Here is a 25,452-nt window from a genome sequence, read left to right as displayed (position 1 = left end):
AGGGTAGGGGAGACAGAGAGAGAAGGAGAAACAGAGAGATACCTGCAGGCCTGCTTCACCACTTGCAAAGCTTTCCCCCTACAGATGGGGACAGGGGCTCTGTCTTTCTTATAAGCAGTAGGCTCAAGTGATTTAGGGGTCTTTAATACCTAAAATTACTTTATTGAAAATTAAAAATACAATTTTTCTGGAGTTTCCCAGATGCCTTCCATAATTCTTTCTTAAATATTCATTTAATTTTATTATAATAGAAGTGAGAGAGGAGGAGAAGAAGGAAAGAGAAGAGAAAGGAAGAGGAAGGGAGGGGAAGAAAGGGAAAGGGAAGGGAAGGGAAGGGAAGGGAAGGGAAGGGAAGGGAAGGGAAGGGAAGGGAAGGGAAGGGAAGGGAAGGGAAGGGAAGGGAAAGCAATGCTCAGCTAATGCTTATGGTGACACCAGGGACTGAACCTGGGACCACTGAGATTCAGGCATGAAAGTCTTTTGCAGAACCATTATGCTGTCTCCTTTGTCTGCCTTCCATAATTCTTGTTTGAGAGTTTCAAGAAAATCATTACCTTAAGGAGGCAATAAGTTGTACTGGGAAAAGCAAAAGCTTTTGTAGTATATGGTTGTTAACCATTAGCTTTTGTAACCAGAGTGTGAGCTTCCTAAGAACCATATCTTCCAAAAAAATAATAATAAAACCATATCTTTCTCAACCTGGCACCCCCAAGGTATGGACACAGCATTAGTACATATAAAGCCTTTGAATAAATATCACAGCTATCTGTCCACCAGCTGGCTCAAAACAACCTGGCTATATGTGGGATGAGGTTGCAGACAGTGAAATAACTCTTAACTACTATTATTTTTAAATTAATTATAAAGAAAACCTTTCATGATTTCTTTTTTTTTAAAAAAAAAAAAAGCAGGAACAGAGGTGATGTTTTAGGCGAGACACTTCTGAGTTAAACTAGTCAGATCCTGAGAAAGCAGCATGTTCCTGTGGTCCCCTATCAGCCCAGATTTTCATGTTGAGAATATGTGTTCCATTACAAGAAACACTAAGAGGACTCAACTGAATGTTGGGGACTGACAACCACCCAAGAGGTCTATTTCATAACTGGTCCATGTTGGTCACAGAAAACCATAGGGATTTCACTTTCTTCTAGAAGCACAAGGTAGCTTCGCATATCCACTGTCCCACAAATGTTAATACCCACAGCTTACATGAGCCAACCCCCACGTGTTAGCTGAGAAGAAAGAAGCCCAGGGCAAAATCTTGGGAGAGAGATTAATATAGAGAAGAAATATACCAATTTAGAAAGGTTCATATCTCTTAGTCCTCTCATGACGGTGCTTAATTCACTATCTTCTGGTCTGGCTCTTTTTTGAGCTCCAAGTGTCCTCAAAACAGATAGAATATTTCGCAACCCAAAGTCATAATGAACCTAATATTGGGAAACAAGGGGAAAAGTAAGTTGATTTAAAGCTCTTTAAGTGGAGACTTACTACCTGCATATAGGGAGATATTCTGACACCATATAGGGAGATCTTTTGCACTTCATTTTATTTCACATGAGAAAAAAATATTCACTGTATACAATGAAGCACACACATCTTTAAGTATTACCTGTTCCATTTTCCATCTTCTCTATGACTGGAAAATGATCATTCCATTGGAAAGGATCAAGCTGTATGGTATGATGGTCACATTTTAAGTACTTTTGGGGAACAATCTGATATGGGCTGAGCTACAAACAGATTTAAAGTATATGTAGCCAATAAAGTATACCCTATATGATTCCACATAAATGACATTCTTGAAATAAAATTACAGAGATGGAGAAGATATTAATGACTGCAAAGAAGTATGGATTTTAGAGAGAGTGGGTGTAGTTACAGTTAATAGTATGAGGGTATCTGTTGGTGATGGATCAGTTCTGTATTTTGATTGTGATGATGAAGGTTACAAGAACTACAAAGATGAATGAACCACACGGAACTACAGATTCAAGTGTGTACATTACTAAGTCTTAATAAACTTTGTGGACTGTACTAGTGCTGATTCCCTGATCTAGATATTGCACTACAGCTACAGTATTAAGATGTTCACAATAATAGAAGTGAAATCAAGAATCCATAAGGCCTCTTTGCACATTCCTCTTTCTTTCTTTCTTACTCCTTTACCTTTTTCTTTCCTTTTTTTTTTCTTTCTTTTTCTTTCTTTTCTTTATCACCAGGGTTATTGCTATGGCTCAGTACTTGCAGTTCCACTGTTCCTGGTGGGTGTTTTTTTCATTCTTTTTTATAGAAAGGGAGAGAGAGACAGACAGAGATAGAGGCAGACAGCTGCAGTACTGCTCTGAATTTTCTGCCCTGCAGGTGGGGACCAGGGATGTAAACCCAAGTCCCAGCATATGGTGACATATGTGCTCTACAACTATGCTACCAACTCTCCCCCATATGCATATTTCTTTACAAGTTCCTGTGAATCCATAATTCCTCAACAAAGTTTTTAAGCAGGTCAAATTAATATATGTATAAAACAACATAAATCAAGTTAATTGGAAACATAATAGGAAAAACAGTCAGTGAGATTTTTCTTTAACTCACTGACATTTATCAAGGTAAAATTGCAAAGTAAAAAGAAAAAAAATCAAGTTACAACTAATGGGGGGAAAAAAAGATATACATAGTTACCTGTTTAGTAAGTTGCTCTTCGCAGAGTTTGTAAAGAACGTAAAATTTCTGAGCCAAGATGACATTTTCAAGAAAACCACAGCTTGCAAGTTTAACTCGCATAATGATCTGAAAATTAAGAGATTTTTTTCAACAGTTTAAGTGGCAAACATATAAAGTAAAAGTAACTATAAGGTACTTTTAAATCCTGGTCCATACCTGTCTATCGGGAACCATCATAGCAACAGTTCTAAACTGGATTTTTAAGTTTTCTGGTAGCTCCTGGCGCCCAGCATATCCAGGGTTCTAAAAGTCAAAATCGTTTACTTTTTAATTATAGATATGATATTCATTTCATAAGCACAAAAACTTTTCAGCCCCCCAGTTCAGATTCTAAGGTATTATCCAAAATGTAAAATTCACAAAGCATCGTTCCTTCCTCAAAAATGTGAATTAGAACATACAGCTAACTTATTGATGTCACATTTCTTCCTCTTACATATTTTCAATTGCATTATAGTAAAACAGCCACACACACACACACACACACACACACACACACACACATACACCTCTGTGTAACATCTGTGTACCTACAGTGTACCTGCTGGTTAAAAGAAAAACAGAAAAGAAAAAAGAATAAACACTGGGATAATTATCATCTAAAATATGTGATTGAAAGAAGAAAATTCAGGATCATACTGATCAGCTTACTTAGGATTGTTTGGCTAGTAAAATAGCACTTTAAGAAATCAGGTGAGGGGCCCAGATGGTGGTATAGCAAAGTCTTGGACTCTCAAGTCCCAAGTTCAGTCTCCAGCATCTAATGTGTCAGAGGGATGCTGTGGTTCTTTCTCTTCGCCCCCCGCCTCAGTAATAAGTAAGTCATAAAAAAAAAAAAAAACTTCATGAGAGGGATGGAACGATAGCTCACCAGCTAGGGTGAATGTCTTGCCATCATGTGAACCAGATTTGAGTCCCAACATCACATGAGAATGCTCTATCACTAGGAAAGCTCTAGTGCTTTGATCTGAGACCAATGAACTTTCATATGCATACAAAAAAGGCAAAAGAAAAAAAAAAAGCCATGGTAGAGAAAAGTAATGAAGAAGAGAATGACAAGGAAAGTAAGTGAAAAGGACAAATTTAAAAATAGAGGTGGAAAGAAAGTTATCATTAACATATTACTGTCATTAGCATTGGGCTGATTTTAAAATCAGCTATATTTTGTCTAAGCTATATTTACTACTCAAAAAGTCATAAGGGAAAAAAAAAGTCATAAGACAAAAAATCAGTTAATCATCCCCTGATAGTAATTCCCCACTAATACAGTCTTTTTTTTGTTTAAGTCTATAACCAATTAAGTTGTACTCAAAGCCTGTGTTCTTACCATTGTTAAGAAAATTCCAAATTCTGGATTTAAATCAACACAATCACCATCAGAAAAAATGAATTGCTTTTTTCTCTCTTTTCTTGCTGTCAAAACGATATAAATTTGTTGGGCTGCCACTGACAGTACAGGCAATTCGATTCTGTTGAACTCATCAAAACAGCCCCAAGAACCTGACTGTGCAAGGCCTGGTATGAAAACAGGCAATTTGAAAAGTGTTAGTTTATAATCTACCACCATAAGGTAATCATTTCATCAAGGTCCTTTCAATTACATATTTTTAAATAATTTATATGAATTTTCATGTTTGATATCTATAAAAATATATTCAATTCTAGCGATACAATTTTGTTTGTATATTATTACCCAAAACACGAAAATAGTGCACTGTCAAAATGAAAAGACAGAACCTGTCATCACACCCAGAGAGGCTGAATGGTGATAAAATTTGATTCAGTCTGGAAATGCCACCTCCAGTGGGGACAAGGGTGACAGAAGCCATAATGTTTGGGGAAACAGACAAAATAAGGGATGCCCTGTCTGGGTCAGATCACTCTGTTCCTTATTGATAGAAGTGTCAGGATGCTGGAAGCGACAGGATGGCCAGAAAGAGACTTATTTATTCTTTACAAAGCCCAGTACAATGAAAGAAGTGGATATTCTGAACATTGCTCCAACGGAGTCTCTAAGGATCAAAACCAGCATTATCTTTAGTCGTGTGAAATGCTTTTCTTTCTTTATTATCTCTCCCTTTGGTTTTTCCTCTCTCTTGGGAATTTACTTTTATATAGAGATGTTAGAACATATATCTATAGCCATATGACCTTTAAGCTTTTCAGTACTTTTGACATCTTTTTGTCATATATTGATTTAGCTAGATATTCCAATTCAAGATAACATTTTTTCAATTTACATTTACAACTTCCAACTATATGTGTGTGTGTGTGTGTGTGTGTGTGTGTGTGTGTGTGTGTGTGTGTGTATACACAAAAAAAAGTGTGTTTCTCTTCAGCTTAATATGATAAATTTTTGAAACTCTGAACTATTGGTTTTACTTACTGTTTTCTTCTTCCTTCTAACTTAGTGGTCAGTAAGTTTCTACTGTTTTGGGAGCCTCCCTGTTTCCTTTAAATATTTTATGCAGTATCGTCATCTCTTCACATTTCCTCATCCCAAATGCAAATTTCTGCTTTCAGCTGGTATGCTGAAACTGCCTCTGTCACTTGCAAGGGTGGGCTGGAGAAGGCTTGTTTTTTTAGGTCTGGGGTTTTTGAAGTGTGATCTGAGTCTGTTTGTCTGGTCAACACAAGCCCCAATCTGGGGTTGATCTTTGTCAGAACTCACACCTCAGAGAGCTGTATTATAGCTTTTACAATGGAGGAAAAATACTGAGGAGAATCTCTTCTTCTCTGACTTCTGCTATAATTTTGGCATTCTGGAGTCTATTTTATGCTTTAGTTTGCTTCTCCTAACCAGAAGAAGTCACAGAGAAATTCTTCTTTCTCCTTAATTAGGAAATGACTCTTGGGTTCAAAAATGTCTTAAGAGAAAGGCAAATAAAAGAATAATTTAGGGGCTAGGTGGCAGCACATCTGGTTGAGTGCACATGTTATAATATACAAGCATCCAGGTCCCCACCTGCAGGGGGAAAGCTTTGTGAGTGGTGAAGCAGTGCTGCAGGTGTCTCTCTGTCTCTCTCCCATTTTTTTTTTTTTTTTTGTCTCCAGGGTTACTGCTGGGGCTCAGTGCCTGCACTATGAATCCACTGCTCCTGGAGGCCATTTTTCTTATTTTGTTGCCCTTGTTGTAGTTGTTATTGTTGTTATAGCTGTTGTTGTTGGATAGGACAGAGAGAAATCAAGAGAGGAGGGGAAGACAGGACGAGAGAACAGACACCTGCAGACCTGCTTCACCGATTCTGAAGCGACCCCCCTGTAGGCGGGGAGCTGGGGGCTCAAACTGGGATCCTTATGCGGGCCCTTGTGCTTTGCACCATGTGCACTTAACCTGCTGGGCTACTGCCCAGCCCCCTCTCTCTCCCATTTTATCAGTCCCTTCCTTCTTGATTTCTGGCCATCTCTATCCAATATATATTAAAAATAATAATGTAGTGAATGCTCCACCTTTCAAATATAAACTACCTGCTTTATTGTCAAACATTAGTACAGTTCAAGTACGATCCTTTAGGCTCTACTCTCCCTCCTTCTCTAGAAGTAACCTCTCCCTTGCATTTGACATCAATGGTGTCTGTGTGTATTTTTTATTTTTTATTATTATTATTATTTGCCTTCATGGTTATTTCTGGGGCTCGGTGCCTGCACTACGAATCCACTGCTCGTGGAGGCCATTATTCTCATTTTGTTGCCTTCGTTGTAGTTGTTATTGTTGTCATAGCAGTTGTTGTTGGATAGGACAGAGAGAAATGGAGAGAGGAGGGGAAGACAGAGAGGGGGAGAGAAAGATAAACACCTGCAGACCTGCATCACCGTTTGTGAGGTGAGCCCCCTGCAGGTGGGGAGACGGGGGCTTGAAACAGGATCCTTACATCAGCCCTTGCGCTTTGCACCCTGTGCGCTTAACCCGCTGCACTGCTGCCCAGACCCTCTGTGTGTATTTTTAAACTTTGACTTTTATGCATGTACTCGCAACTCTTACTTGTTTAAAATGTATATGTGTGTGTCTATTTATAACTGCACATATCTCCTGAACCTTAATTTATTCCCTCAATTTTATTTTAAATTTTTATTTCTCTGAGATTTATCCATGATGATACATGTACACCTAATTCACTACTTTAAAATGATGTATTGTACAGTATTCTACTGCATAAATATATCAGTTTAAAGCATCATTCCACTCTCAACTGATATTTGGGTTTTCCTAATAATTTGCTATAGCAACATATCAATCTTGCTCATGTGTAAATACTGGGTCAAAGAAATGTGCATCTTCACAATTTACCACCTATTGCCAAACTGCTCTCTCAATACCTTTACCAATTTACACACGCATTAAGTATTCAGAATTGCAATTTCTGCAAAACCTTAGCAACATTTTTTGGTTTGGTCAAACTTTTCCATTATAGTCAGTTGTTAGAAGTGAAAGTGGTATTTTATTTTTGTTTAACCTAGTGATTTGAGAGAAATAGGTTAATATACTGCATTTTAATTTTGATCAATTATTTTTTTAAATATCTTCTGTACCTTATTCTTTCTCTTCCTTCTTAAGTGGAGGAATATCACAAGACTATGTAATTAACTATATATACATGCACTACATATGTGCATGCATTACATATGCACATATAGTAATAGGTATATCTAATGGTAACTCACGTCAGGCCCTACATCCCAGTCTCAGCACATATGAGAGCACCAACATCATTATCCAGGGAACTCTAGATGGTAGAGTGGTTCTTTAATGTCTCTCCCACTCTGTTTGTAACTCTCCTCTCTATCCTCTCTTATACAGTATAAACTTGGGGCCAAGAGGTGTCTCCGTGGAACCACATATCGGAGTTCTGAGGCTTGTTCCCCATTCAACAATAAAAATAATTAATTAATTAAGGGTCCAGGCAGTGGCACACCTGGGTAAGCATACATATTAGTATGCACAAAGTTCAAGCCCCTGGTCCCCAGCTGCAAGAGAAAAGCTTCTTGAGCTATGAAGCAGTGCTGCAGGTGTCTTTCTTTCTCCTTCTCTATTTTCTCCTTCCCTCCCAATTTCAATGTGCCTCTATCCAATAAATAAATACATCAATAAATAAATAATTGTTAAAGAAACTATTATGCTAATTGATTTCTCGAAAGAAAAACGTTTTCCATGCCCACCAGTAATAGATGGCTATTTCTGTCACTTCATGTCCTTGTCCATCAAAACTGTCACACTTAAATTACAGTTCATCTCTTCATAGTATGTAGTTTTTAACTGTTGGTCATCTCGTTATCTCCATTTGTTAAATGACTATTCAAGACTTTTCTTTCATTGTTCTACTTGATTTTATTTTTCTAATTGATTCATGGGCACTATATACAATTGAGATAATTCAAATATTCAGAACATTTTTTAGGTTAACATAGGCTGCTAATGCCTTTTTCAAATTTTCTGGTATAAATTCTCTCAGTACTCACTGAGTTATAGATGTTTTCATCTTAGAGCCATTTATCAGTCTTTCCTTATGGCTTATAATTTTTGGTTTTTATTGTAAGCACAATTTTAATTGATTTTTTATTTATCTCATGAGGGGGGTGTGTGTGGAGGGAGACAGAAAAAGGAAGAACAAGAGACAGCTTATGAGAAGGGAGAGAGAGATGCAGAGCACCATTCGAGTTGGTATGATGTTGCTGTTATAATCTGGGACCTCATGCTTGTATATGTCATACATTCTGTTCACTGAGCCACATTCCTAGCTACTGGTTTGTTATTTGCATATTAAAAACTCTACTCTGAAAACAAAGAGTTCCCCTTGTTATTTCTTAAACATATACTTTTTCCCTTCTACATTTTGTCATTTAATGCCCAGAATTAATTTTTACATATGGAGTGAGGCAGGAATCCATTCCCCTTAAATATTAACCATCTAATTTCTCAGAAACATATATAAATTGTCACTAATTTGCAATGTCATTTTTGTCACTGGCCAGTTTCTACAATCTCCGTTATCCTCCTCTGATTTTTTTTTATCAATAGATAGGGTATATTTCCTCAGCAACAATACCACATTATCTTAGTCTTAAGTGATATCTTTCTAAAATTTTCATTATATGTTTTGCATGCTTTATAGAAATAAAATACATTTTGACTTTATATTCTCATAAACCCTCTATACTGTTCTTCCACAGGTTTGCTGAGCTTTCTTTACAGTCTTCTACATCATTTGTAAAAATGAAATTTTGTATTCCTTTCTTTCTGGTGGTGCTGTTGTTATCATTGTTTTTCTCCTTACTATACTACGGAAGTCAAAAGTACAGGATGAGCGGAAGAATAACAGTAATCATTGTCTTATACCTCATCTCAAAGAAAATACTTTCAAAAAGAGATGGATGAATAACGAACGATCTCACTCATAGGAGGAACTTGTAAAACAAGTACAGAAAGGGAAAACACAAAGTAAAATTTGGATTGGGTTTGGTGTATGGCACCAAAGCAAAAGAATCTGGGGAGAAAGGGGTTTTGTGGGGGATGAAGGGATTGGGGTCTTGGTGTATGATGGGGGAGGGGTATCTAAATTAAGGGTTAGAGTGTTTTGTAGCCACCTATCATGAGGAGATGAGAAATTATATGCATGTGTGAATAGGTGTACTATAAACCATTAACAGGCCCCCATAAAAATGATTTTAAAATGATTAGGAGGAGAGGGGATGAGATACGGAGTTCTGGTGGTGAGAATTGTGTGGAGTTGTACCCTTCTTATTCTATGGTTTTATCAGTGTTTCCTTTTTATAAATAAAAAAGAAAGAAAGAAAAATACATAACCAAAAAAAGAAAGTTAAGGACAACTACGAGGTGAATTCACTCATATGTAGAATATAACGAATTGAAACACATGAGCTTGAAAATAATTAAAAATACATATAATCAACTCATCTCTATGACCTTGGGAGAACGATGGTGGTTATTATTAAAGTAGGGTGGGGAACACAGAACCATGGTGTTGGGAGTGGTGTTTAATTATATCCTTATTATCTTATAATTTTGTAAATCACTATTAAATCATTGATAAAAAATAAAGACAATAGGTTTGGCATTTCAAAAAAATGATTAGGAGAAGAAAAAAAGAAAGAGAGAGAAAGAAAGAAAGAAAGAAAGAAAGGAAGGAAGGAAGGAAGGGAGAAAGAAAGAGAGGAAGACAGACAGAAAGAAACATAGAGTCTTCTCCCTCAGCCTGTGAGGTGGTACAGTAGATAAGATGTTGGATTCTCTCAAGTATCAGGCCCTGAATTCAATCCCCAGTGATTCATATGACATAGTTATGCTTGGTTCTCTCTACCTTTGTCTTTCTCATTCATAAATAAATAAATCTTTTTTTTTTATTTCAGCAATATGACTTCCTGTGGACAGTCTTTATCAAGTGGGTCATGTAGATGCACATCTGGGGAAAGAATCTCAGGCATGTAGATGCACATCTGGGGACAGCCAGTGTAAGGGTTCTGAGCAGGGAGCATGCTACAAGTGTCAAGAAACATCAGAAGTCAATGCAACTGTAGCAAAGAGAACAAGGAAAGAAAGTTAGAAGATAACATCAAAGTATCAGAACAATGCAGAGCAAATGGGGAAAGAACAGATGTGGCTGTGCAAAATCAGATAGGATCAGTAGAGAGACTGAAACTTTTAATCAGAGCAATACCACCAGGCAACTTAAGAGTAAAAGAGCATCATGATCTGACTTATATGTGGAAGGATAGCTGTTGTATATTAAGACTAGAACAGAAGACCAACTTGGGGTTATAATTAATTAATTAATTAAGGGTAACGGAAATCATATGTATAAGAAAAGAATGGCCCACCTGCAGGGGGAAAGCTTTGCAAGTGGTAAAGCAGTGCTGCAGGTGTCTCTCTTTTTCTCTCCCTCTCTATCTCCTACTACTCTCTCAATTTCAGTTATCTCCACTTCAATAAATAAAGATAATTAAAAAAATTAAAGGAATGACTTTAACCAGGATGCTGGTTGTAGGAATGACAAATAGGTGGTCAGATACTGGATGTATTTTGAAGATAAAACAAATCATGTTTACTAAAAGTCTTGATGTTGGTATGTTGGATGTTGACAGAAAAAGAAAAAAATAAATCAAATTTGTGTGACTGGCCATCTGAAAAAAAAAGACTATTGAGTGAGGTGGGGAAGTGTGAGGAAGTAGATATGGATAGAAGTTTGGTTTTGAATATAATGAATTTGGGACTTTCAGATATTTAAATGGAAATATCAAGTAGGTAGCTATATATGTAAATCTAGAGATTCAAGGAGGAGTCCAAGCCAGAGAAATAGCTGGGACTCATCATATTAATAGTATTTAAAATCTTGATCTGCATGAAATTACCAAGAAAATGTATGTAGAAAATATATAGGAATATATATAGGAAAAAATATATAAGAATATATATAGAAAAAATATAGGAAAGAGAACATCATCAAGGACTGAGTTCCAAGATAGAAGTGCTCTCTAGTCTTTTCTTCCTTGTCCATCTCAAACCACCTTCAGTTTATCTTCTAGGACATCCTTGATACTGCCCATCTACTAATTATATTCCTTGTTTTACAGTACTTCTATGCTTTTAAAAAAATATGTCAGTGAGATTTAATGCAAGGAACATCATGAATGTCATTGAGTTTTTTTCATCAAAAAACTATTTCAGGAAATAATAAGTTGATTCTAATTTCATAATCCTATGTACTTTCTACTCATGGACTATTCTGCCAACTATCCATGAGAGAGATGATACCCAGCTATTTTTGACATAGGGAAAAATTATGCCACTATCATAAGCATCAACTTGTACTCATTTGGGTTGTGTGGGATAATACCACTTTAGGTTTATATCAAACAACAAAAAAGATTCACTAAATAATTTAAAATCACTTGGCACTTGCCTTTAAAGATTCTTCCTAGGCCTCTGAAATCCATTTGATCTGAGCAGTTAAACACAACCACATATTTCCCTAAACACCTTCCCATATCTTTTGTGGTTTCTGTTTTGCCAGTGCCTGCAGGTCCTGCTGGAGCACCTCCCATGTTCATTCCCAAAGCCTGTGCTAAAGTGATATAGCACCTGCAAATGTTAATCAGATAAAACATAGTGATTATGGAATAATGCATGCCATGGGTCTGTTTTCGAATTTCAACAGCCAACATTAAAGAGCCAGGAAACCAAACAAGAGTGAGTATTTGATCTTCAGTAGAAGCAGTACAGTGATTGCAAAACACTTCTCTAGACAAACTCCTAAATCCCTCAATCTTCATATAAAACTTTCAGGTCTCTCTCTTACTGTGGTTAGGATAAAATCCTAAATCAAAGGCCCAAATTAAAAGTGGTATGTATACTGACAAAGTTTTTACATCTGGACATGCATGGTGGTAGATAAACTAATTTTTATTTTTACTTTCCTTTTTTTTAACAGAGCACAACTCAGCTCTAGATTATGGTGGTGGGGGAATTAACTTGGGATTTTGGAGCCTCAGGTGTGAGAGTCTTTTTGAATAACTATAATGCCAATTGATTTTTATTTTTATATTGATGTTTTTTTCAGGACAAATACTTCCACTAAGTTGATAAGCCACCAATATGCTATCACATAATTATGAAGAAATGCATGAACCTAGTTGGTTCTTGCAAGCTGGTCTATCAACTTCAGTAAACATAGAAAATAGTTTTACTATGGGGACTAGGTGGTGGTTCACCAAGCAAAGTGCACACTTCATCATGTGCAAAGATCCAATTTTAAGCACCTCATCCCCATCTTCAGTGGAGGGGGAGGTAGATTCTGGAGCAATGAAAGCAGAGATGCAGGTATCTCTGATCATTCTGCTTCTCTCCCTCTCTTTTACCACTATGTCTCTCACCCTCTATCTAAAAGAAAGAAAAAAAGAATTAACTGTCAGGAACCACAAGCCCCACTAATAACCCTGGTGGCATAAATAAATATGTTTTTATAATTTTACCATAAAATGTTTTTCTCATTTAGAAAAGTATAAATAATAATATAATGAGCTGCCTTGTATCCCTGATCCAGTTTCTATTGTTTCAAATCTAAGTAAAAGTTAGTAAGACTTGGTAGGACTCAAAGTTGATTATGAAAACACCAATAAAAGAGAAAACACACAGACACATTTATACTATAGAGGTTCTAGGAATCTATAGAGAGACAAACCAGGACTGTGGCTTTAAGTTTACCTGGGACAGCCCTATTGAAAGTAATAACAGAAGCTGTGGTCTTTGACTCAATATAAGTCAATTCTATAAGCATTTATGAGTGTCTTCTATTCACAGCATGCTAACTAAACAGGGTGTTGTAAGCCACAGAAAGATAAAGAAAAAGAAAGGCCCACTTCTTGCTTACTGAAAGGAACTGTGAGGAGATCTGCTATATCAGAGCTGGCCAAGGAATTTCATTTAAGGTATAAGATTCCACATCTGAAAAACCTGGAAACTAAATTAAATAGACTACAAGGTCACATCTCCTTTGCAATTCAAATATCTCCCCTTTATGGTTCTAGAGATGTTTTTCCACTTTGTAATCTAAAATTCATTACTAAATTACCTATAGTCAACATTCAAGCTTGCCATTATCATTGTTATCTTTTTCTACTCCATAAACACTTAATGATCATATATACTTAAGTAACACTATGACTACTTCATTGTTAGACTGACTTTGATAAACTAACATAGATCTAACATAATAGCAATATGCTTTTGTAAATATTCCAAATGCAATTTTCAACTAGTTCTAAGCAACTTTTCTGATTACAAAATAGAATAACAAAAACTGGGTTCCTACCTATCTGTTAATGGAGTGATAACAAGACGGTCAGTGCATCCCAGAAATTCATTTTGATAAATGAAATCAACATTTGTAATGGACACCACAGTTTGATCCAAATCCTCCTTGAAATAAAATCGACTCTGTTTAAGCCATTCAAAATCAGTAGCTGATTTGATATGCATTTTTACCTAAAAGCATAAAGTACAAATGATTGCTTATTGAATCACAATAGCATAAAGCACAGATATGCAGCAATTTTTATTCACCCATTCATTAACTGATTCTCATTCATATAACAACTATTTATTGAGTCCCTCCTTGTAACTTACACTGTGCAGAACAAAGACAGACAGACATGATTCCTGTCTTCAGGAACTCACAGAAAAGAGTATAAGACAAACAGATAAACAGATAATTTGTTTGCAAAGAAGCATGAAAAGTGTTGCCAAAGAAATCCCGAGATCATAAAACATGATTAAACTAAACCCTGGGTAAAGAAATAAGGATTAACCAGAGAAATAAAGCAAAAAGAGATGTGGGTGGTGAAAATGTTCTAAGTAAAGATCTCATTGACATATTCAGTTGAATTGAAAAATTCATTACAGCTGACACATCCAGGACTCTGGAAGATATGAGAATTGAGGCTCTTCAGGGTCATGGGAAAGAAATCGTACATTGTTCTCATGGCAAGGGGAAGCCACTCGTGAGACTAATCAGGGGCACACACACATAGTCATATTTGCACATGTGCCCTTTTTGTACCAGCACTCTGACCAACCAACCATCAGCACACACTCTTCCATAGATATGAAACCAAAACCAGGAACAACAACACCACTATAATCACATTCTAGGCTGGTTCATGACTTTCTATTGGCAAACTTAGAGAAACTTGAGTCCTACCCACTCTAGAATCAACACAGTGGAAAATGGTCCTCTTTGCTGCTCTTAAACCACTCTCAGATCATTCAATTCACACTACACAATGGACCGCTGGTAACTATGTTTGCATTTCCATCTATCAAGTCTTCATATACCTTGCTATTCATAGTTTGTTGTTGTTGCTGCTGCTGTTGCTTTATTTTTATTTCAATCACCATTTCAGATTGAAACAGGAGAGAAAGACTTCACAGTACCAATGTTGGTATGCTTTTAAAAACCCCTTCTGTTTCATTTGGTTTAATCTCCCCTGCATTCTATTTACATAACACTATATTCTATTTACATAACCTCTGTTAACAAGCACCACCCTCCCTTCAGGGCATTGGTGGTTCAGTGCTATAATTCTTGCCTGCTCCGCCCCCTCTCCTTGTCATACCCTGATTTTCACCAGTCACTTTTCTCTCCACCCTCTCTGCGTCGCATCCTGTTCCCATCCTACTGGGCTAGTATATTTATAAGGACAAGATTGTTTGTAGTTTTTAGTTTTAGCTTAGCTTGGTATAGATTGCGCTGCGTCCTGCATGAATAAAGAGATACTGCCTATAGCTCAACCATGAGTCCCGGGTCGTCTGTCTGCCGTCAATGAAGCTCAGCCCGGCATACCAAAGCCTCTCCCCAGTGTGGTGGGACAGGGGGAGCAAAGAATGCTCAATTTTAGGATATGTATATGGCAAAGTAGGCACTCTGCTAGGTGAGCTATTTTGCCAGTCTTGTTTCATTTTTATAAATTTATTTCCCCCTTCCAGTTAAGATTCTGATCTCGTTTCTAAAGCACATGTTGGTTACCTTAAAAGAGCTACTTTCAAGTAATGCATTTCACCCCATAGACACTGCTCTCTAACTCAGGACTTGCAGCCATAGAAATGGAGTCAGCTAGTACAATTCTTACATTCTGTTAGAATGATAAGGAAGAATGGAGTAGGAATAAAAGAAGAATAGCTAACATTTTTCAAGTTCTTATCGCATACCAGGCAGTTCTAAGAATACATTGAGAAATATAAATATACTGGTCATGAGATCCCATTTTGCTTGGGATGTAATTCTCCCATGAGTTCAACATGTATAAATGAAAAGTTTCATCATTTTAACTGTATATAAGTATTTTAATTATATTCTGTATGGAAAGTAAAGATTTGCACAGTATTTAATTTTAAAATAAATTTCTTCTGTGGGACTTCAGCTTTTAGATGTACGGACATCACCCTTAATAGTGTGCAAACAGTAGATGCAATAGTGGATTCCACAAGTTTCTTGAGGTAGTAGATGTTGTTGAAAGTCAAAGAACAATGGTAATTGTGATTAATGAAAACAAAACCATAGAAGGTTCAATAAATACCACCTAGCTATATAACTCTCTGTGGACTAACTTGATCCTGGAGTAGTGCTCTGAAACATTAGTATGCACTGGAGTCAGCTGGAAATCTTGTTGAAATGTGGATCTGATTCAGTAGATATGGAGGGAGAGAAGACTGGAGAGTCTATTCTTCTAACAATATCCCAACTGATTCCAATACAAGTTATGGGGCAAATAATGCTTTGAGAAATGATATTCTATAGGCTGGGGGTATGGATCAACCTGCCAATGTCCATGTCCAGCAGAGAAGCAATTATAGAAGCCAGACCTCCCACTTTCTGCCCCCATAAATATCTTTGGTACATACTCCCAGAAGGATAAAGAATATGGAAGTTTCCAATGGAGGGGATGGGTCATGAAACTCTGGTGGTGGGAACTATGTAAAATTATACCCCTGTTATCTTACAGTCTTGTTAATCATTATTAAATCACTAATAACAAATTGTTAAAAAAAAAAAGAAAGAAAGAAATGATGTTCTAGATTCTAGGGTAATAAATGGACTACATGTTCTTCAATATTTAACAAAAAAATCTTATCAACTTTCGATAAGTTTAAAACAGGCTGACTGGATTCATGTTCTCTAAGCAAGGGCCACATGTTGTGTGAGTAATAGTGTTTATGATGAAAAAGAAGCCTTTAAGATAAATCAAATCAAACAGAATAAGGAAATGTTAAAGACAAAGGCAGTCAAATAGTGGTATGTCAAATGCCTATCCCACAATAGATAACCACTACTTCCAGAAACCACAGGTTGGAGTTCTGTTTCTAAAGGCAATTTAAATAGTAGCCCTCTTCCACCTGCTCTATAGAATTTTGTCTAAATTAAGCTGATGATGTCCTGCTGAATACTATCACTGGAACAACCATGAGAGTTCTCCAAAGTTTGATTCTATTCAACCTGGACTTTGCTTGACTAGCCCATCACATAACACATGATCGATTTCAAACAAATTGTATCATGTCCCTAATTATAGTTTTTTATGGAATAATTAGTTCACATCACATTAATTAAGGTTAAAGATTTTAGCATGCTAAATATTAATATTTATATGTGGTTATCTAAACAGCCAAATACAGATATTTATAGTTCATTGTATAGAATAAGACACCTCTGAGTAAAGTCTAAGTAGAGGAAATATTAATATGTTAGGACATGTATGTAATCCTTAATTGTTCATTATTAGAAGAACCAAATTAGTTATTAGTATACTAAATTATTTTAAATTAAGAAAAAAAGCACATTACCAAGTCATCAAAAATATCTCTTTGATGTACATGAATGGTAATTAGGGTTTCAAATTTCACTCTATCAAACTTGGTTAGGTCATGTGTTGTTTGAGCAATTAGAGTATTTAGAATATCCAAAAATTTCTGATTGGTCACTTGCATAATCTTCCTGTCATCTTTTGCATTATTTAGTGCCTCTTCTGAATCATGTGTCCACAACATCTGAATTCCCAGAAGTCCAACCTACAAGCCAGCAGACAGATAAATTTGTCAAGTACATCAATCACATCTATTAAAAAATGTGGAGGCCATTTATTCATGTGAACGCACAAAGGGATTTTATTATTCACTTGAATCTAAAAGAGAGATATGTGGTTCTCTCCACTCAAAAGGGAAAAATCCTTAAAGTTCTAACTATCAATTATTAAGCATTTCAATGTAGAAAAATAATAACTAAAACCATGGATACAATATATTAAACTATATGTATTTTATGAGAAATGCTTAGGAAACATTTTTTTAAAGATAGGACAGAGAGAGAGAAATTCTGAGAGGGAGAGGAGATGGGGGAGAGAGAGAGAGAGACCTGCAGACCTGCTTCATAGCTTGTGAAGCTTCCCCTGTGTAGGTGGGGATCAGGATCAAGGGCTCAAACCCAGGATTCTTGCGCTTGGTAATATGCATGTTTAACACGATGTGCTACCACCCTGTCCCTAGGGAACATTTTTTATAGAGAGCCTGAACACTATTCACACCCATTCAGTGATTTCCCTCTCCTGAGAAAAATCAAATGTAATAAATAGCCAGTTGTGTATTTTCCTTCATCAGGGTTTTCCAAAGTACTCTTTGCACCTTTTAAATATGATAATGTAGGAGTCGGGTGTTAGTGCAGAGGGTAAGTGCACGTGGTGCAAAGTGCAAGGACCAGAGTAAGGATCTCTGTTCAGCCCCCGGATCCCCACCTGCAGGGGAGTCACTTCACAGGCCACAGGCGGTGAAGCAAGTCTGCAGGTGTCTATCTTTCTCTCCCCCTCTCTGTCTTCCCCTCCTCTCTCCATTTCTCTCTGCCCTATCTTACAAAGACAATATCAGTAACAACAAAGAAAACAACAAGGGCAACAAAAGGGAATAAATAAATAATTAAAAAATTATAAAAAATAAAAAGAAAACAAAAAATGATAATGCAATTACTCTTCTTTCCAGTATTCACATTGCCATCACATTCACTTCACAACTGAGCAGTAGGAGAGACAGAAAGATAGAAGGGAAGGGGCTTGTTCTTTGTATCCTCACAGGCATAAGAAAATTTTGAGAGGAAAGACAACATGGTTTCACACATGTGGAATCCACTGAAACACATGAACTGCAAGAAAACAAGCAAACAAACAAAAGCAAACAAATTCTAAGACTGTGAGAACTCTGGCACATACTTTGGGAGGTGGGACACAGAACTCTGGTGGTGGGTGTGGTTTGGGACTATACATTGTAATCTTACAATCCAGTAAAATTATTAGTCACAAATATATGAAAAAAATTGAGTGGAAGTCACCTTAGGTCTATAATTCCTGCACCAGTCAAGGGGATAAATATTTAATATATATTTATTTAACAAATGTATGTTCCACCCCCTCCTTACTGCAACAATTGTCCCTTAAGGGGCAATAGAGCCAAGGATCATCTGGACCAAAAAGGAACTTCAGAGGATTGCTGTCTGAGCAGCATGTGGGTATTTCTGGGCATGGTGTTCAATGTGAGTAAAAGAGAAATAAAATCCTTCCCTTAGCTCTGCCTCCACAGGAATTTCAGTATTTTACTACTAGAGCAGAAGTCAATTCTGGAGTCTGCAGGTGACAATAAATAAAAGAAGCCAGATAAGGTGAGCAAATAGTGCATAGAGGAAATAACCCTTCTCAGGTAGCTGCCAATAGCAAACTAAGGCTGAAAAGGGTTAGGACAAACGGGGGGGGGGGGAGAATAATGATGTGAGATTGTGTGAAAGAGAGAGAGAGAGACAAGGAGAGGAAGAGGGAGAGAGACTAATGATGTGAGATGGTGTCTAAAGACATGCAGACAAGCGGATCTGAAAAATCACTACATAATGATATATCCTAAAAGTTCCCCTTGAAACTGAATATCCTAAGTCACTAAGAAAATATTTAATTGCATCCTTTACTCACTTCAAGGGGGGGGGGGCTTGCACTTGGTTTAGTACACGCATCACTATGTGCAAAGACGAACATGAAATGAAAATTTTGGGTTCAAGAGGCTACTCATCTGTGTATATGTGTGTATAGGTAGGAATGTAGACACTAGAGAAAGTCCTTAAAGCTAGTTATCTTATCTCATTATATGCTATTCAGCTTTTGCACTGCTTTGCACTTGCTCTTTAACTTTTCCACTTTCACTGCTGAATTCTATGTCTAAACTAGACTAAGCCTCTCCCGTGGTATATATAGGGTGGTCAAGCTTTCCTGGGAGATGTGGAATATGATTTAGTCAAAGGAGCTATTTCTGTCTTCTTATCAAATCAAGTATTTTATAAAGCTTGTTATCACAAAGGCAATAGTGCTAATGGAAATATTACAGTTTGCCGATGATATTATGTAACATAAAATCATATTAAAATAGTCTCTTCAATAAAGCTTGAGTCCATATCTGAACCTCTTGTCATTTGAATAAATAATTTCATATCATTCTGTCTGTCTCCACTATGTGTAGGCAGCTATTTTAATGTGCACTGGAAGGAGCAGCTCAAGAAAAAATATAGTTTGGGCCAAAAATACAGACATTTTTCCTTAGATATCTCTTGCATTCTATCCCACACTATCTCTGACCCAAATCACAAGTCATCATTTTTCATTTATCTTGACTGAAAATGTAATGAAACTGATGGCACTTCATTTTCTCTACCCAGTTCTAATAATATTTGGCCCAATGCAATGCACTTTTAAGAGGAATAGGACATGACAGCTGTTCAAAAAAAACACCTGCTCAAACTCCTTTTCAAGTTTTTTTTCTCTCTCTCTTTAAAAAGTTAGCTGCAGGCCAGATGGTGGCCACCTGGTAGAGCACACACATTACCATCTAAGGACAAAGGTTCAAGCAGGTCCCCATCTGGAAGGGGGAACGCTTCATGAGCAGTGGAGTATACTGCATTGCAGATACCTCTCCTTCTCTCTCTTCCCCTCTATTTCACTCTGTCTCTCATCTTACATTTAAAAAATTGGCCTGGTGATGCACCTGGTTGAACACATACATTACAGTGTGAAAGGATCTGGGTTTGAGTGCCTGGTGCACACCTGCAAGGGGAAAGCTTTGCAAGTGGTGAAGCAGTGTTGCAGATGTCTCTCTGTGTCTCTCCCTCTCCCTCTCTGTTCCCCCTTCCATCTTGACTTCTGGCTATCTCTATCCAATCAATAAATATAATAAAAAAGTATAAAGAATTGGCCTCTGGAAATAAAGGGTACCTGTCCCAGTAATAACCCTGGTCGCCAAAGAAGGAAAGCTTGTTGCATACAAAGGCCTTCTTTAGCAGATTGCCCCAAATTTTAGTCACTTGAAAGGAAGATAAAAGGCAAAATGGATTTAATCTCAGGCAAAGATATGCTCATTCTCTTTATATTTGTCCCTATTCATATCTCTATCTGTAGCTGTATCTATGTATGGAGACAGACAGATACCTTTCACTTGGAAGCTGAAATTTTTCCCTAAGTGTTCCGTTCTCATTGTTACCTTTAATGATGTGAGGATATCCTTTTCTGGGGAATAGGATGAGTTGGTCTGAATAGTGAACAAACAGGTAGTTTGCAGCTGAAGACAGTCAGGCTTCCTAACAAATTCAAAGCTACAAACTGCTGGGAAATTGTGCAGATGCAATCACATCTGCCATGTTGTCCCCTCAGGCTATTGCTAGTTCCTGTGAGAGTTGGGACATTCTCAGAATGCCTTTCCCAACCAATCCTGTCCTGGCTCGTCACTCCCAGTTTTTGCCCTATAAAGCCCTTCTTCTTCTGCCCCTCATTCTCTTGCCCGCTTTTTACTTAGGTGATTAGACGCAGGGAAGGGTGCAGCATGAGGCGGCCATTTTGGCTAGCTCCACGTGGCCCAAACTGCTGCACTCTCACCCGACTCTGAGGTGCCTGCGTGAATAAAGAATTGTGTTCCCTCTCCACTCCGGATCTCCTCTCTCTCTCCTCCGCATCGCAGCCGACAACAAATCTCTATCAGGTCAACAGCTTTCCTACTAGTGTATCCTTCCTACTTGTTCCCATTCTTTTAACTATACTTTAAACATTGTTGATTCTCACCTGTGCTGGAAAGTGATTGAGGAAAGGTAAGAGTTGAAATCCTGAATCACTGATATTATAGAAAGCAGATCTAATTATATTATGTAATGATGACATTTGCACTTTTAATAATTCCAGAAGCCAAATCTCTACAGGACCTTTAGCCATAACAGGACTATCCAACTAAAAAAAAAAAAAGAAAGAAAGAAAGAAAGATTGTGAGCATAATTTTGTATTTTTACAATTGTCACACATTTGATATGACAAGTGACAGTAGCTCAATGCAAAGCAAATGATTTCATATAGGATACTTAAGACATATAAAGATCAATTAATGCTATAATAGGACATAACTATAAGATCATCAGGCTATAAAACTTTAGGCAAGGAGTCAGGCAGTAGCACAGCGGGTTAAGCACACATGGCACAAAGTGCAAGGACCGGTTAGACTTCCAGTTCGAGCCCCTGGCTCCCCACCTGCAGGGGAGTGAAGCAGGTCTGCAGGTGTCTCTCTGTCTCTCTTCCTCTCTATCTCCCCCTTCTCTCTCAGTTTCTCTCTGTCTCTATCCAATAGCAAATTAAAAAAAGAGACAAAAAACTTTAGGTAATAAAACAAACCTCAGAGAAGTTAAGTGAGTTAGCCAAATTAGTCTGTAATAAATCTAGAGTTGCAGAATTATACCCCAAGTCCACCTTAGACTTTTTTTCAGTAAGCAAATGGCATCTTCAAAACCTAACATTTTAAAAAATCCTAATAACAAAATTTGAACCAACAAATCAGCAAAATAGTTCACGTGGATAGAGTGCTGCATTGCCATATGCATGACCCAGACAAACCCAGTCCCCACAGCACTGAAGGAAGCCTCAGTGCTTTGGTTCTCTACTTTCTCACTCTTTTTATACAAAAAAAAGTTGGACTATAACAGGAAAGACCCATGTACCACAAAAAGAAAGAAAACTTTAGCCAAGTTAAATTACAATAATTTTTTCTCCTTCTCTTGATATGACGGCCAGGATACGATCATAGTCTTTTGCATGAAATGTCACCTCATTGATGTTGTCAGACACTGCAGGGAGATGAGGCTGTAAGAAGCACAAGGCAAAAACCAAAACATCAATACATAAGGCTCAGCACAAATATTGTTACGATGTTTTTCAGAAGCCTTAATACTTTGTTTTTATAAAAGAGTAAGAGATTGTTTATTACCTCCAGGGTGCATATACCATGAATCCACTGCCCCTGGCAGTCATTTTTTCCATTTCACTGGATAGGACAGGGGTAAATTGAGAGGAATAGGGTAGCTAGAGAGGGAAAGGTAGACACTTGCAGATATGCTTCACTGCTTGGGAAGCACCCCTCCTGCAGGAGTGGGCAGGGGGCTCAAACCAGGATCCTTGCACAGGACCTTGTGTGTTTAACCAGATGCATCACTGCCCAGCCCCAAGAATTTATTTCTTAGATAGAATTGAATTTTCATTGATAAACTCAAAGCAGTACATACAGACTTCAATTTGTGAGATGACACTTCTGAAACTACATATTGCAAAATAATATTGCTTCCACTAACAAAAATCTAAACTTGATACTTGACCAACTTGGAGGTCAATTCTTTTTTCAGTTTAATCCTATCAATGCTGGGCTAGCTTCATGGGCGGGAGACAGACGACCAGGGACTCATGGCTGAGCTGGGAACACAGTTCAATCTTTATTGATGAGCGAGAATGCAGTGCAGTCTATCTAATCTCTCATTAGAAAATCCTGTCCTTTATATCTCCTGAGGTGGAATTGTCAGATCTGAAGAGGAAATACATAGGATAGGGGGTGGGGAGAAGGAAAAAGTGCACGTATCAAGCTTGCATCTAACCAGTGGGGATTAAACCAATACCCTGTAGGCAGGGCAGGTCTCAGGTAAAGTAGTGATTATGTAAATAGACCACAGAATTAAGCAATGCAAGTGAACCTAACGTGATGATCAAAACAGAAGGGGTCTTAGAAGCAGAATTAGAAGCAGACCAACATATCAAATGTTTCCTCCTAGTGCACAAACATCCCTCTTTTTATGGAGGTTGGACTAATGACAGTCACCTTCCTGTAAATGGAGAATGAACTAAGTGGTTCCTAACCTCCCCTTAAAGGCATCACAGTCCTGTTTTTTCTCCTCGTTGTCTCTCTACCTAACATAACCTTTATTTCCCCTCTCTCTTTTCTTTCCCCATAAACCCCTGGAAAACAACAAGAAATACATTTTTAGCTTTTTCCCAGATTCCTAAACCAGAAATGGTCCTAGATGAATAAAGAATATTCAGTGACTATCATACTCAGGTGTTTATAGTCTCTCTCTTTTTTTTTCTTAGAAGTGATGACCTTGGAGGGGGGTTCCTGGAAGATGGCGGACTTAGAAGCTGCTAGTGGTTTGAGCTCTGACCACATCTCCTGGAAATGGTAAGATTTTCTGCCTTTAGTAGGCCAATTAGTAGTCAATAAGGGGTCCTAGCGGTAACACCAAGGAGGTGACTATAACTTAATTTGGGTTAAGAATTAGAGTAGGAAAAAAGGGGGAAAATTTTTTTCCTTTTAATTTTTAAGCATACCTCATCCCCCTTGCCCCCCCATAACCAATCCCTGGGGACCAGCTCCTAGCAGGCTCCCTTGTAGGAGCTTCTTTCTTTACCAAATTCCTGTCCCACCAGGGAGTATCATTCATTCTAAGGCTATACCCTTCTGAAACATCTGGCCTTTTATCTTCCTAAGTAGCCAACCCCCCCACCTCACCCCACATAGCTAATTAAATAATTAAAAATAAATAAATTTTTAAAAAACCCTTTCCTCTCACTATTCTTTTATGACTGGTCTTTTTCTTATCTTTTTCTTTTTTCTCTCTCTCTTTCTTTTTTTTTTTCTTTTTCTCATTCTTGTCATCCTTTCTTCCTTAATCCTACAGCATCCAAAGCCACAGCCCCCAGCCCCCACACCACGAAACAGTGTGATTTTTTGAATTCACTGATACACATTTGGGAATTATTTTGGGGAAGAATTCTAACTCAGTGTGGACTCTCACTGCGAGTGTCTCTGCTCAACTTCCCTTCCTCCTTTAGCCACCCCTAGAATATACAGTGGATAGTAGATTTGCATAACTGTCTATTTCAGATATCCTAGTTTAGTTCTGAGGTTTTTTTTTTTTTTTTTTTCTCATTCTTAACAATCAGCTACCTTTGATCACAAGGTTTGAGGTAATCTGGGACAGGGTTTTTTTTTTTTTTTTTACCCTGCTCTATTTTACTATTAATATTATATAAAGGCATATATCTTCCCCCCCTTTAGGTTGATCAGAATTAACTCTTAACATATATTTCAGTGCTAGGGTAGTGGGCATCTTATCTATTGTGGGAGGAACTTGTCTCCTTAATCCTACCTCCTCTACAGACTCTCCCCTCTTTTCCCCTCCTAGCTAATCAAAAAAATTAAATTAAAAATAAAGTAATAAAAAAACCTTTCCTTTCACTTCTCTTTAATTACAGCTCTTTTTCTTCTATTTTCCCTTTTCTCTCTCTTGTCTCTTATTTTTTTTTATCTTGTCATACACTTCTTCCTTCCTTCTTCTTTGCCTTTCTGAATTCGTGAATTATTTTGGGGAAGAAATCTGACTCTCTATGTGTGTATATCTGCTCTAGTTCCCTTTCCCCTCTTGTTACCCATAGAATATACAGTGGATAGTAGATTTGCATAACTGTCTATTCTTGCTATCCCTTCTCTTTTCTCTTTCTTATTCACTGGGATTTGGTTACTATTTTTTCATGGACTGGAGAAATTGTTTGGCTAACTGGTAGTGATTAAACTGCTTCAATACTTGCTTCAGTTGCTACTGTAATTCCTGAGGTTGGTGAGTGCAATTGTCATAAAGGTATTTAGTACAGTGTTGCTTGTGCTCAAGACACAACAACTGAGGAACAACAGAGCATAAAAAAAGAAACACATAAATCAAAAAAATGGGTAGATCAAAACCAAATAAAACTGTTACTCCAATGAATGAAGACAATAGCCCAGAAGAAACTACAAATCAGCCAGAAGTAACCATAGACAAGAAAAGTATGCAAGCAATAATAAACTTA

General features: G+C 37.3%; 1 protein-coding gene across 1 annotated transcript in view; it reads right to left on the bottom strand.

The window, feature by feature from the left end:
- DNAH8 (dynein axonemal heavy chain 8) overlaps window positions 1-25,452 on the bottom strand; it is a 429,487-nt gene that overhangs the window by 240,784 nt on the left and 163,251 nt on the right. Inside the window, exons 39-47 of the mRNA XM_060190815.1 lie at window positions 22,321-22,425; window positions 21,364-21,525; window positions 17,075-17,299; window positions 13,548-13,720; window positions 11,640-11,818; window positions 4,052-4,239; window positions 2,881-2,967; window positions 2,683-2,790; window positions 1,296-1,430 (exon numbers count right to left, since the gene is read on the bottom strand). Of these exons, the coding sequence (XP_060046798.1) occupies window positions 1,296-1,430; window positions 2,683-2,790; window positions 2,881-2,967; window positions 4,052-4,239; window positions 11,640-11,818; window positions 13,548-13,720; window positions 17,075-17,299; window positions 21,364-21,525; window positions 22,321-22,425 (1,362 nt within the window). The remainder of the gene's footprint in view (window positions 1-1,295; window positions 1,431-2,682; window positions 2,791-2,880; window positions 2,968-4,051; window positions 4,240-11,639; window positions 11,819-13,547; window positions 13,721-17,074; window positions 17,300-21,363; window positions 21,526-22,320; window positions 22,426-25,452) is intronic.

This window comes from Erinaceus europaeus, chromosome 4 (assembly GCF_950295315.1).
Source record: "Erinaceus europaeus chromosome 4, mEriEur2.1, whole genome shotgun sequence".
NCBI classification, from domain to species: domain Eukaryota; kingdom Metazoa; phylum Chordata; class Mammalia; order Eulipotyphla; family Erinaceidae; genus Erinaceus; species Erinaceus europaeus.
Note: the sequence above shows the minus strand (reverse complement) of the source record. Positions and strands in the feature narration are given on the sequence as shown.